At 44.5% G+C, this 12,159-nt stretch overlaps 2 protein-coding genes across 2 annotated transcripts in view; one reads left to right on the top strand and one right to left on the bottom strand.

Moving 5' to 3' along the window:
• CFAP69 (cilia and flagella associated protein 69) overlaps window positions 1-7,212 on the top strand; it is a 35,259-nt gene extending 28,047 nt beyond the window's left edge. Inside the window, exons 23-29 of the mRNA XM_086467320.1 lie at window positions 1,020-1,181; window positions 3,593-4,021; window positions 4,827-5,019; window positions 5,930-6,108; window positions 6,190-6,333; window positions 6,678-6,830; window positions 7,024-7,212. Coding sequence (XP_086323446.1) covers window positions 1,020-1,181; window positions 3,593-4,021; window positions 4,827-5,019; window positions 5,930-6,108; window positions 6,190-6,333; window positions 6,678-6,830; window positions 7,024-7,212 — 1,449 coding nt within the window. The remainder of the gene's footprint in view (window positions 1-1,019; window positions 1,182-3,592; window positions 4,022-4,826; window positions 5,020-5,929; window positions 6,109-6,189; window positions 6,334-6,677; window positions 6,831-7,023) is intronic.
• A 3,836-nt stretch (window positions 7,213-11,048) lies between these two features.
• Window positions 11,049-12,140, bottom strand: FAM237B (family with sequence similarity 237 member B). The gene is made up of 2 exons (XM_009953222.2): window positions 11,750-12,140; window positions 11,049-11,074 (listed from the first exon to the last, which is right to left on the bottom strand). Exons 1-2 carry the CDS (start codon window positions 12,129-12,131, stop codon window positions 11,049-11,051), a joined length of 408 nt encoding a protein of 135 aa, XP_009951524.1. The 5' UTR covers window positions 12,132-12,140.
• Between the last annotated feature and the right edge of the window lie 19 nt (window positions 12,141-12,159).

Raw genomic sequence — 12,159 nt, 5'->3', positions numbered from 1 at the left:
CTGAAGAATTTAGATATGAGTATTCTGGAAATTGTTAGTAGAGAGAAATACATTGTTAGATTTTATTTTCAAGACTTGGACCTCAAGCCCAGATTATTCATTTCTTTGGAGGGAGAGGATTTAACAAGAAAATATCTTCATGGTTCTATAAGCAATATATCAACAACTGCAGACAAAAACAAGGCCAATGTTAGTCCACTTTGCAGAATAAGTGTATTAAAAAAAATGAGCACATCAGCAACATCAGATAAAATTCCTTGGGAACATTGCTTAGAAAAATTACAAATTATGGATATGGCTGGCAATTTTTTTCATTGAACAGTCGTATTCCCTCCTCTCTGCCAAGCACCCTTAGCAGGGAGAGGTGAAAATTAAGCTAAGATGGTTGTTGCAAACCAGCCAAGGTCAAGTAATCAAACATGTGAGCCACATGCACCCAAAGAGTTGCATTGTTTGTTTTAGTAGGTCATGGTTAGAAGGTAGAGGTGTCAGGTGGGGATTTTTATTGAGAGACTTGAACCTGTTCAGTATGGAGAGTGGTAATGAGACTGGAAAGTGAACATCTCTTTCAGTCTTGGAGTTTTCCTGCAGTGGTGGTTATGGGCAATTGCATTCCAGGAAACACAGGCTCTGTTCCCTTTTATGTCTTTGAAGTATTAATATACAGTGAAATTCTGAGGACAAAAATCGAGGCTGGTATTGTATACAAATCCAAATAATGTTGCACAACAAACTTCTATTGTAATAAGGGCTTGATTTTCTTTTCCTCTGTTCGTAAGATCAGACATGAAGGCAGAAAAGCAGAGTGCATCAAGGTACCTGCTGGAAAAACACTCTGTCCTTCCCTTTGTATTGATGGGAACAATTTGTGAATTGAGTACAAAGAATAGTCTGAGTGGAGCTCGGCAGTCTCAATGTGCATCTCCACCAGCTGAATAATATTTTTGAAAGACAGTTCATGATTTAACTCTCATTTTAAATGCTAACATGAATATCAAAGTATTTATTTTGTTTTTCAGACTGGATCTGGTCACTTAGTAACTGTCAAAAGTATACCTTCTCAGTTAATTGGAGGGCCCCTGGCTGTTACAGACCTGGCTCTCAGAAAGCCCTCTGTTTGTGAAGGAGCCTTAAAAAAGATCAAAAGGATTACAACAGTGGACTCCGTCAAGAAAAATTCGGTACCTGTGGAATAGGTACTGTTCTGAGCGGCGCTTTTAACTTTATAGTTAACTGTGTGTATGTTTTAGGTACAAGATAAGATCTGTTTGTAGTGCTCTGATGAATCGCATAGGATGTCTTCAGAGTAAAATTATATTTTGTCTTAACTAATATAAACATGGGGATGATTTATTATTAAAGTGCCCCATACAGTATGGTACAAGTAAGGTATGTTGAGTCTAGTAATTTTGTGTGCTAGTGTCAAGTTACGCTGATCCACTGTCAGCAGGTCCACTATTTAGGTTTCCATCTCTTGTTGACACATTTCCCACATCAGTATCTCTTTCCTTGAGCAGGGTGATGAACCTTCACATAACCACATTCAGCTCTTCCTTTTCTTGGACACGGTACCCACGTGAGTTTTGCCCAAGTCCATTTTGCTTCTTGAATGGCCGCCTTTAGCATCAGGGCTTCTCTCCTCGCAGTTTTCATCTAAATTCTCGCTAAGCAGCTTGTCTGTGCCAACAGTTTCTCCAAGCCTGTTGGAGAGATGTGCTGAAATGTCCTGCTCCTCGTGGGTTTCTCACAGCTCTTTGACTGATCTTACTGTTCTCATTATTTCTGGGGTTGTTGCCCATATTGTCTCCAACAGGAACTCACCCTCCTCCACCCCAGCACCTCCCAAGTACCAGCACAAACCTGTCAGCAGCAGACCTTTTCGTAGATGACTCAGTTTCTAAGCTATTGTCTCCTTCCCAAACTTGGGCAAAGCCGGAATTTGCTCTATGACCACAGAGCAAGATTCCCTGAGGCTCTTGCTTCATTTTAGAACCAGTTGCTGCCCAGTGCTATGGCATCAGTTGCTGTGATGTTGCAAGGGGCCCTGTCACACAGTCTGTCAGTTTTGCCTGTAAGCAACTTTTAGAGAAAAGTACAAGCTTTCACGTTGTTAAATGCCAACATGAAAAATGGAAATAAATTTGAGCTGAACAGGTAGAACTTAGTTTCCAACTCACTTTTTTACTTCCTGAAAGAGGGATGCAGGGGAGTAGGGTATATAAGCGGTTTTAAAAATCTATTTATCCCTGTGACAAGATGTAGCAGTGCTGGCATTAAAAATAGAGGCAGAGATTAACAGCCGTATGAAATGGTACTTAACCTTCAGAGGCATCTCCATATTTTAGTTTCCAAGGATCAGAAGCATTTTCATATGGGCAGGTCTGTTAAACCATTACATTGTAGAGTAAGACAGTCAGCTAGTACTTAAAGCTAGAGAAATTACATCGAGCTATGCTAATTCAATTTATTTTTTATGCTGGCCCTTTGCTGATAATTTTAAGTATAATCTCGTTTCATTATGACATTTTTTGCCCAAAATTATCTGCATAAAGTTTAAGTATGTCTTATTAAACAAGCCTGTATGTGTAGTTCTTGCCTGCCTGCAAGGAAGGTCAGCTAAGGTGTATATATCTCTAACCAAAGTCCTCTCTGTCAAGTAAAGCCTTTCTCAATTGTCTGTGTTTCTCTGACAGCTCTTCAGCAGCTTCTATACTGCTTTAGAGAGTGTGAAAATAGATCTACACACTGGGACCACAAAAGGCATGCTCCGTTGTCTTTTCACAATTAAAACCAAACAATTAATATTTGATTAGGAGAGCAAAGACTGTGTCATTCAGAGGTTTTTTACGTGCTTGTATAAGTGTGAATGTGTGTGTGACTCTTTACTACTGGCAGCAAGGCAAAGGCCCATTTTTTTTCTGAAAAACCATACAGGGCCCATTTAAGTCCTTCCAACTTCTGACCAAAAGCTACAGCAGTACAGTGTTGTGGAGTGGCTGAAAGAAAATAGGCATCTTATGAGCGATCCAGACCGAGGGACCTCACTGTAACAACAGACTGCAGCTGTTGTTACAGACATAGGCAAGGTCAGGGAATTAAGAAACTGCACACCTCACAAAGAGATAAGGAAGCTGGACTGCAAAAACAAGAAAACAGAGCAAGGCGGGTGGACACCACACCGAGACCAATCATAAGAAGGCAGAAGGTGAATGGACAAGCAGCATTAACCTATTAGCAATCAGGACATAGCGCGGGTGCCTTGTGCTAGTGTATGAATTGCTGTGTATCCCTTAATAAAGTGGCATTAACTTGATCACATTGGTCGTACATGTTGTGTCCGTGACTTCCGCGTCAAGTGGCGCCCAAACAGGGATCTTCTCATCGATGCTCGCAGGGGCAGAAGAGATGGAACAGAGGGGTGGAAGCCAGCCGTAGCAGGCACTGCCTCGGTACCTGGAAGACGCTAGCGCAACCATTGGAGCCTTGTTGGAATCTTGCCCTGATCAGGTGAGCGGCTGGGGAGGAGATGGGGTCCACACTAAGCAAAGAAGAAACGGTAGTGGTTAAGCTCCTCCAACTTATCCTCTCTAAGAGAGAGTTATCCTATGACGAGGGAAGCCTGAGGAAGTTGCTGTCATGGGCTCGGCAGCGTGGATTAATCCCCTCAGTGAGCGCACTGTGGGAGGACATTGGCTCGGGCTCCAAGGAGAGTGTGAAATTCTCCACAGTGTGGAGGTTGGTACTAGAAGCCTTGAAAGAAATGAAAGCGAAGCTGCAAGCCACCGCCTCCGTTTTTGCCGCCTTGTCAGAAGAGGCAGAAAGTTTTAAAGAATCCAGCACATCGATGATGTTTGCGGGACCCATATTTCCAAAAGTAGCCCCCAAAAAAGGGAGCGGGGCCGTTCTGCGTGCAGCGCCAGTGCTGTCACCTTCGTCCCGACGGGAGGATCGGGAACAGGCGTCCGCGACAGATCTGTCACCACCCACACCCCCGCTGAATTCGCCACCACTCGAATCCCCGGTACCAAGCCCAAGGAACCGGTCGTCAGAACGAATCTATCCGCCCCCCTCCCCCCGCCCGCCGCCGCCGCCGCCTCTCCCCTCTCCTCCGCCGCCCCGTCTTCGCCGCCGTCACCCCGGTCGCTGCATGAAGAACACCGTCCTGGCTTGGGAGATCCACAGCTGAGAGAACTCACGAAAAGACTGGCGCGGCTTGAAGTGCAAATGCATGAACTGGCTCAGCCTGTTCCTATGGCGCCGCCGCCTCCTCCTTTTCCTATTAACCCTTTCTTACAAAGCGGTACCGGGGGGGTGGTCAAGGGGAAACATTTGCGATCGGGCCGCCGCCACCGGGGGGGCTGTTGGGAGGCGCGGATGGTAATGACAATCCAGCACATCGATGGCGGGGAGTTATTTGGGATGCAATAATTGAGGGGCAATTTAATCACCTTGGGCCAATGGCATTCCCGGTGGTAGCAACTCCACAGGGAAGCCTTGGATTGGAAAATGATAAAGGAAGCAAAATTAGTGGTTACTCAGTATGGTTTGAAGTCCCCGTATACTAATTCTTTGATTCAGCATATCTTTACAGCAAACTTACCAACCCCGTATGACGTACGCGTGATTGTACAGATGCTGTTAACAGCATCTCAACAATTACAGTTTTTTCAAAGCTGGCAAGTGGCCTGTGAAGCTGCAGCAGCTTCGCCCCATCAGCAAGGAGATCTCCTTATGGGGTACAGTCCCAGATGCTGCTGGAGTCAGGTCCATTTGCCAAACCTGATTGGCAAGCAGGTTTTCAACCAGGGGTGTTGCGATTGGCCCAGGAGCTAGCATTGAAAACGATCTTAGCTGTGCACGATGAGAAAACAGCGCTGGCATTTACAGGTATAAAGCAAGGTCCCACAGAACCTTATTCAAAGTTTATTGACAGGTTGCATGCTGCTATTAACAGTAACCCGGATTTGAGTGCGGAAATGAAAGTTAAATTTCTTGATATGTTAGCTCATGATAATGCTAGTGAGAAAACAAAAAGAGCTTTAAGTCTCTTGCCATGAGGATCCACAGCTGGTCAGCTGTTAGAAGCAGCCGAGTGAATCCTCGACCAGGAAAAGGCTGCCTTTACGGCTGCTGCGGTAGGAGCGGCGGTGAGGCCAGTTGTGCAAGAGAAAAACAGTAGAGGAAAATGAGATAAGAAGTGTTTTAATTGTGATGAAGGGCCGAATGGTGGAATGTAACAGGTTTGTGTGCATGTGGCAAGGTTTTGGTAGGGAGGGGACAGGGGACCCCCGGCGTCACCACTGGGGTCACCCTAACCCTCCCCCCCCCGCAAAGAAAAAACGGAACGCAAAAGTTCTTGAAGTGCAATGGAGAATACCTGCTTGGTAACACTTGATTGTTATTGAGTTTTCTGAGATTCAGTTGATGACCCAGATGCGACAATCTCTGCCCGGCTGCAGGAGCCAATGGGGACAGGGACTCCCTAGGCGCGCCCCGGGACCTTTTCTCGGAGGGACTCCCTGACTCATCTGGCTCGCTGCAGGGGCAGACAAGGACCATCTACAGAAAAAGGTATTCTTTCTGGTCTGGTTCTGTGGTTCACTCAGTGCTCGCACTGTGCACTGGTCGGCATTGATGTTGATATGTATTTTGACCGCTGGCATTGATGTTTGACTGCATGGGTTGGAACTCGTCTGGCATGTGTGTGATGTTGGATCTTAGTCTGCTTAATGCTATAGTTGCTACTGTAGTAATCATAACTGCAAGTGTCCTCTTATGTCTTTTGTGTGAATGGTGTAAAGGAGCTCCTTGTGTGATAGGGTAAAAACTGGCTATCAGTATGTGAATGTGTGAGTGAGGGAGACACAGTGTTATTGTTATCATTATATGGATGATATTTTGTTAGCCGCACCTTGTTTGCTGCTTTTAGATGAAATGGAAAAGGACACGTGCAAATCATTAGAAAATTATGGATTGATTGTGGTGCCTGAAAAGAGACAGCGACAGCAGCCATGGTTGTATTTGGGAATGAAAGTGTTGGATCAAGTAGTGAGGCCGCAACCTATTCGGTTAGAAGTGAATATAAAAACGCTGAATGATGTACAAAAGGTGGCAGGAATGATTAATTGGATTTGACCCTATTTAGGGTTGACATCGTCTAAATTACAGCCACTTTTGGACCTTTTGAAGGGGGACGTTGATATAGCTGCTTCTCAAAAATTAACACCTGAAGCGAAACAAGTGATTGAAGATGTAGAACAAGCAGTTAGCAGAAGTCAAGTATGGAGGATTGATTTGACTGTGGCTGTGCATGTTTTTGTGATGATAGATGGAGTAATGCCCTTTGCCATGATAGCACAATGGGAATTCTGATTGGTCTGACCCATTACATGTGTTAGAATGGGTGTTTTTGCCTTTTAGACCAAGTAAGACAGCTCCTGGCATTTTTGAACTTTTGGCACAAATTATTATAAAAACACAAGCTTGATGTCGAGATTGACAGGCAATGATCATGAGAGAATAGTTATTCCTGTTCAAACGGAATTTTTGAATGGTGTTTTGCCAACAATTCAACCTTACAAGCAGCATTGGCGGGTTTTGAGAGGCAAGTATCCTATCATCTTCCCTCTCACCCTCTTATAAAATTAGGCAGTCAAGTGTGATTTGCTCAAAAACAGTTGAGCCAATCAGAACCAGTGGCTGAGCTGACTGTGTTTACGGATGGATCAGGAAAACCCAGAAAAGTGGTTGTTGTATGGTATGATGGCCAGCAGTGGCAGCAGCTGATCAAATGCCAAGATGGGTCTCCACAAATTGTGGAATCTAACAAGGTGAAATTGTTTTTGTCTTTTTGAGGAATTCAACATGTGACCGGTATCCCTCATTCTCCCACAGGACAAGCTATCGTGGAGCGTGCCCATGGCACCTTGAAGCATATGCTCCAAAAACAAAAAAGGGGGAATGGGGGGGGAAAGTCTGGAAGCACGCCTTAATAAAGCCATGTATGTCTTAAATTTTCTACAGGTAACAAATGGTTCACCGCAGCCGCCAATGTTGCGGCATTCTGGATCCCTGGCACCTACCTCTGGGGTAACACCAGGGGTCAAGGTGCAAGTCAAGGATCTGGTTATGGGTCAATGGTCCCCTTCATGTGAACTGTTGACACAGGGAAGAGGGTATGCTTGTGTCTCCACAGATCACGGTCCTCGGTGAGTTCCAGCTCGCTGTGTTCGGCATGTGCTGGATGGTGTGCGCCAGTGATGAATGGATAGTTTCACGGCCAGGGCAGAGTGTGTGGATTGCTCCAGCCAACAGGGCAGGACAGAAGGTTGATGGCTGGGATGAATGGGTTTTATGTTAGGCCAGAGTGGCCTTGAACAACAGGAGATGGAACTGTTGCAATCTGTAAAAATGGGTTATTGCATATATTTTTATTATTTAGGGGGAAATCAGACAATGGGATAATGTGTGAATTCTAGCTTGATTATGTATGGAAATGATAATTTTTGGTGTGATTGTACAGCAGGGAATGCTTCAAGATCTAGTAACCGTCCACTTAGCCTACCCCCCCGGAGTGGTTTTATTTGCGGAGATAGAGCGTGGCTTGGTATCCCCTCACATGTCAAAGGAGGGCCTTGTAGCTTGGGCCACTTAACAGTATTGACACCTAGTGATGCCATGGTCCAAGGTGCTTCTTGCGGACAACCGTGCAGTGAGCAGGCCATTCACGCCTATATAAACCTGTGTAAGGAGGGCTTGAATTTCTAGGACCCCGACAAAACTATGCCCTCATCTATCTTTGCTCCGAGGGTGGCAACCGCTCAGGCACTAACTGCTCTTAACAAACTGGGGTGTTGGTTGGCAGGGCAGAGTAATGTGACCTCAACGGCTGGAAGTGGACTGTTATTAGACGTAGAAGCGGACTGTTATTAGATGTAGATTTGGTTGGACATGCTACATTGTAAAATGGAGCTCCCATAGATTTTTTATTGTTAGCACAAGGGCATGGGCGTGAAGATCTTGAAAGCATGTGTTGTATGAACTTGTCAGAGCACTTAGAGTCAACTCATAAGAGTATTCAGCTGCTGAAGAAAGGAGTGAAGAAACCTCAGGTTGATGACGGGTGGAGTTGGTTAAATAACCTTTTTAATAGCTGGGGATTGTCTGGTTGGGTTTAATCACTGATTAAGACTGGAATTTTGATATTGATTGTTGTTGTAGTTGTGTTATCGATATTGCCATGTTATGTCCCTGATGCAAAGGGCCCCGCAGAAGACTGTCAGTGCAACATTCTTAGCACAAATGCAAAGCAGGGTCTGGATCGCTCAAAAACAAAAAAGGGGGATTTGTGGAGTGGCTGAAAGAAAATAGACATATTGTGAGCGATCCAGACCGAGGGGCCTCACTGTAACAACAGACTGCAGCTGTTGTTACAGACATAGGCAAGGTCAGGGAATTAAGAAACTGCACACCTCACAAAGAGATAAGGAAGCTGGACTGCAAAAACAAGAAAACAGAGCAAGGCGGGTGGACACCACACCGAGACCAATCATAAGAAGGCAGAAGGTGAATGGACAAGCAGCATTAACCTATTAGCAATCAGGACATAGTGCGGGTGCCTTGTGCTAGTGTATGAATTGCTGTGTATCCCTTAATAAAGTGGCATTAACTTGATCACATTGGTCGTACATGTTGTGTCCGTGACTTCTGCGTCACAGTGTACCCAAGGTATAGGTATGAAAGGTCGTTTAACTGGAAATCAGTTTATATTATGCTTATGTAAAAACTTTAAATAAGACACAAAGTGAGCCCCACGGCATTCCTCCCCCAGCTGCGTTGTGCTTTTGCTACAGACACCCTGGCGTTGCAGGCAAGTAGCTGCAAACGCTCTTGTTAATTGTAATGAATGGAGAAGGAATGGGGCAGAATTTCCCAAAATGCTTACATTTATACTTCATAAATGAACACTAACACAAGGCTTCCCAGCAGCATCAGCAGTATTTGATTTTGCCAGCCAGTCATGGCTGCTGGTCTGGCCGTTGGGGGGAACCCAAGAAAACTGGGCTTGCTGTTCCTGCTGTAGCCCGGGGATGGGCAGAGAGGAAGTGCTGAGTGCTGGTGAAGGAAAAGATCCTCCAGGTCCCTGTCGTTCCCTCTTGCAGACACCCCAGGAGCAGCCAGCTGGCTTTCCATGGCTCTCTCAGACAAAACAGGTATGTCCACCTGGAATTTGTTTTGCTGCTGCTGCTGCTGGTGTTCCTGTTGTTCGCAGCCACCTGCCCTGGCGGCAGACGCTGCGGGGCACCTGTAGCAATAGTATTCAAGCTTTCTGGGACAAATTACAGCAGACACGAAGCACCTTTGTCTCCTATAGAGAACTAATTAAAACAAAGACAGTCCAAGGAAGGACAGACCTTTTAAAACTCCATGGGATACCTTGCACTGTCATTCAATTAAAAGATCGCTAATATAGGAAATATTACCTTTAAAATGTTATTACAGCTTTAAACTTCTGTAGGAGGTGAATAAAATGAGATGTAGATGTGAACAAAAAATTAGGTGTAGGTGTGACCAAGGGGAATTTATTTGTCTTGGTTCCTGACAGTTAAAGCACTGCAAATGCAACACAGTACAGAGCTTTATAAACTGGATATTGCTGGAACAGCTTAGATGGTGGCTCTCAAATTGCTGCTCATCGTAACATATCAATTCCTGAAACTGCTGGGTTTGGGTGTGTCATGACTCCCTTTACTCACTCAAAAGACAAGGTACATTTGAAATATGTTTTGTATCAGGAACTTAGTGATATTCATGGGTGAGAGAAATTTCTCACTACTTTTGTACCCTCTCCAGAATCCTCTAGGAGACATATTTTACAAGATGCAGTTCAATATTGTGTTTACCTAAATGAACACTTACAAATCTATGAGAATTGCCGGATATTTTGTGAGCTATATATGAGCTAGGCATTACGTGGGATGGATTTCTTGTTACTTATGAGGGTTTATATGCTGTTAGTGTCAAAGTACTGTTTCCCACAATAATTAAACCCAGCTGGGGTCTCATAAAAGTCTAGAACACAACAGGGACTGAACAAGCTGCATTGCCCGAGGAGAAAAGCAGCGAACAGCCAGCATCTCCGAGCATTCCCATTTGTTCTCAGGCTCTCTGTACTCAGGAGAAATCGATTAACTGGACGGTTAATCTCCCTGCCGCAGCTTCACCCACGCTGGATGGTTTCTTATAATGGGAGCCAGCCTCTCGCTCTTTCAGACCACTTGATGCAAGGGCCTCTTCTCAACTGTGATGTTGGCTGCTAGGACAGGGACAGACTGTATCGCCTGTGTGAATGTGCCAATAAAGAGCAATCCTGTGTAAAGTACTGTTCTTAATGTAATGTCGTTTGGGTTTGCACATAACATGTTAACAGACAAGAAAATGACTCCTATTCAGACCTTGCTGCATAGAAAAATACTTTAATAGCCTAGACTAAGCAGTGATAAAATACAAAGTATAGACTGCACAGGACATTACAATGAGCATCATCCTTCCCTTTAGCTTGAGTTCACACTTTTTTGCAATTCTTTAAAGTAAAGTCAAATGTATGTGCAAGACACTGTATAAAATGTTTGTTGACATTTTCTCCATTGCTTAATGTATAAAAATATACTGAGTTTCCATCAAAATTAACTTTAAAAAAAGAGGATTACTGGAAAAGATGAGCCTCTACAAAAATACGACACTGGTTCAGACTTACAAGCTTACCTGAGAGAACAAAGGCGTTGACTCAAAACACAAAAGCATTCACACATGCAGTCAGAAGAAGGCAGCCTTGGCAGACTGTGAGACAGGAAAGCAAAAGTGACAACGTGGGAGCTCACGTACTTATCAGTTTAGCAGCAATTAAGTACTTCATACAAAGAAAAGGAAATAAAGGGTTGAACCATGCCAATGGGTTTGTCTAAGCATCTACAGTATATGCGGTGCTTGTGTGCGCCTTCGTTTTGACGTTGCCTTTCTGAGGTATCTTCATTTTCACCCCTTTTGGCCTAAAATGGGTTGGTGAAAGCAGACCCTGCAAGATTACGAAAGGTAGTTATTTTCCAAGCAATATGGTTAGGAGTGCTAGGATTAAACGGTCTCCGCGTTCAGTCTGGAAACCCAAAACATCTGACTGGGTACCTGAGAAAAACATCCTTCCGAGGAGGAAGAAAGCCAACAGATCTCAGACTGGTTAACACAACGTAAAGCAAATCACCTGTATGACCTCAGTTCAGACTCATCCCAGACCATGATGACCAGAATTTGTCACTGATGATTCACAGTGACCATGAGATCACATTATGTGTCCATAGTTTTAATGGGAAGAAAAGGGCTCACACCATCAGGAATTTGAGCTTCCTTCTCACAGAGGGGTGATTCCCTAAAGTGGGGACTGAAGTCCAAACACCAGGGAACTTTTAGTAAAATGCCATTTATATGCATGCAGTGATAAACAGAGAATGCAGTATCCTCTCTCACACACTGCCACAGGACACTGTTTATGCTTGTTAAATACAGAAATGTGGTACCCTGCTTCTGACTCGCGTATTGAGAAAGCAGCTGCCACTAAAAGATGCAAATACCTCTGACAAGTACAGACCCAAAACTGGAAATGACTGTATGGAGTTGCTGAACAGCCAAAGAGGAGGGAACAGTGGTTCAGTTTAATGTTAGTACACAACAGACTGACACCATGTCCTGTAGTTACCTTCTAAAGTTCTGTGTGAGTACGGGGAAGAGTACTTGGGAGGCATTAATTGTCTTCTGCCCATTCCATGGGATCTTGAGAGCACACAGTCTACATACATATCCCAGAAGTTCTGGGCTAAATCATTGAAGAGTTCATTGTGCTTGGGCTTAGGGGATTCCTTTAGGAACATCAGGAAGTCCCAGAGATCAGTGACTGTATCTGCTACCTTGAGTTTCTTCATTTCCACCAGCCCATGGGACGACACCTCCCAGCACTGATGGTCGATCTGACCCAGGCTTGCAGGAGTTTCTTTTTGATAGTCTAGATTAGCATAAACCAAATGCAGTATCAATATACAGCCCAGCTGGAGATAGCACCTTCGTTTCCATACAAACTCCATACTCCAAGAAGATACCTGAAACAAAGCG

This window comes from Leptosomus discolor, chromosome 6, assembly GCF_034619465.1.
Source record: "Leptosomus discolor isolate bLepDis1 chromosome 6, bLepDis1.hap2, whole genome shotgun sequence".
In the NCBI taxonomy this organism is placed as follows: Eukaryota; Metazoa; Chordata; class Aves; order Leptosomiformes; family Leptosomidae; genus Leptosomus; species Leptosomus discolor.
The sequence above is the reverse complement of the archived record's forward strand: the minus strand, read 5'-3'. Positions and strand labels throughout refer to the sequence as shown.

Bases quoted from the DNA above. Each gene is read 5' to 3' on its own strand.
- FAM237B (XM_009953222.2), bottom strand. From the start codon at position 12,131: ATGGAGTTTGTATGGAAACGAAGGTGCTATCTCCAGCTGGGCTGTATA. The intron at 11,075-11,749 runs GTAACTACAGGA...GTAATCTTGCAG, and splicing joins CTCACACAGAACTTTAGAAG to GGTCTGCTTTCACCAACCCA.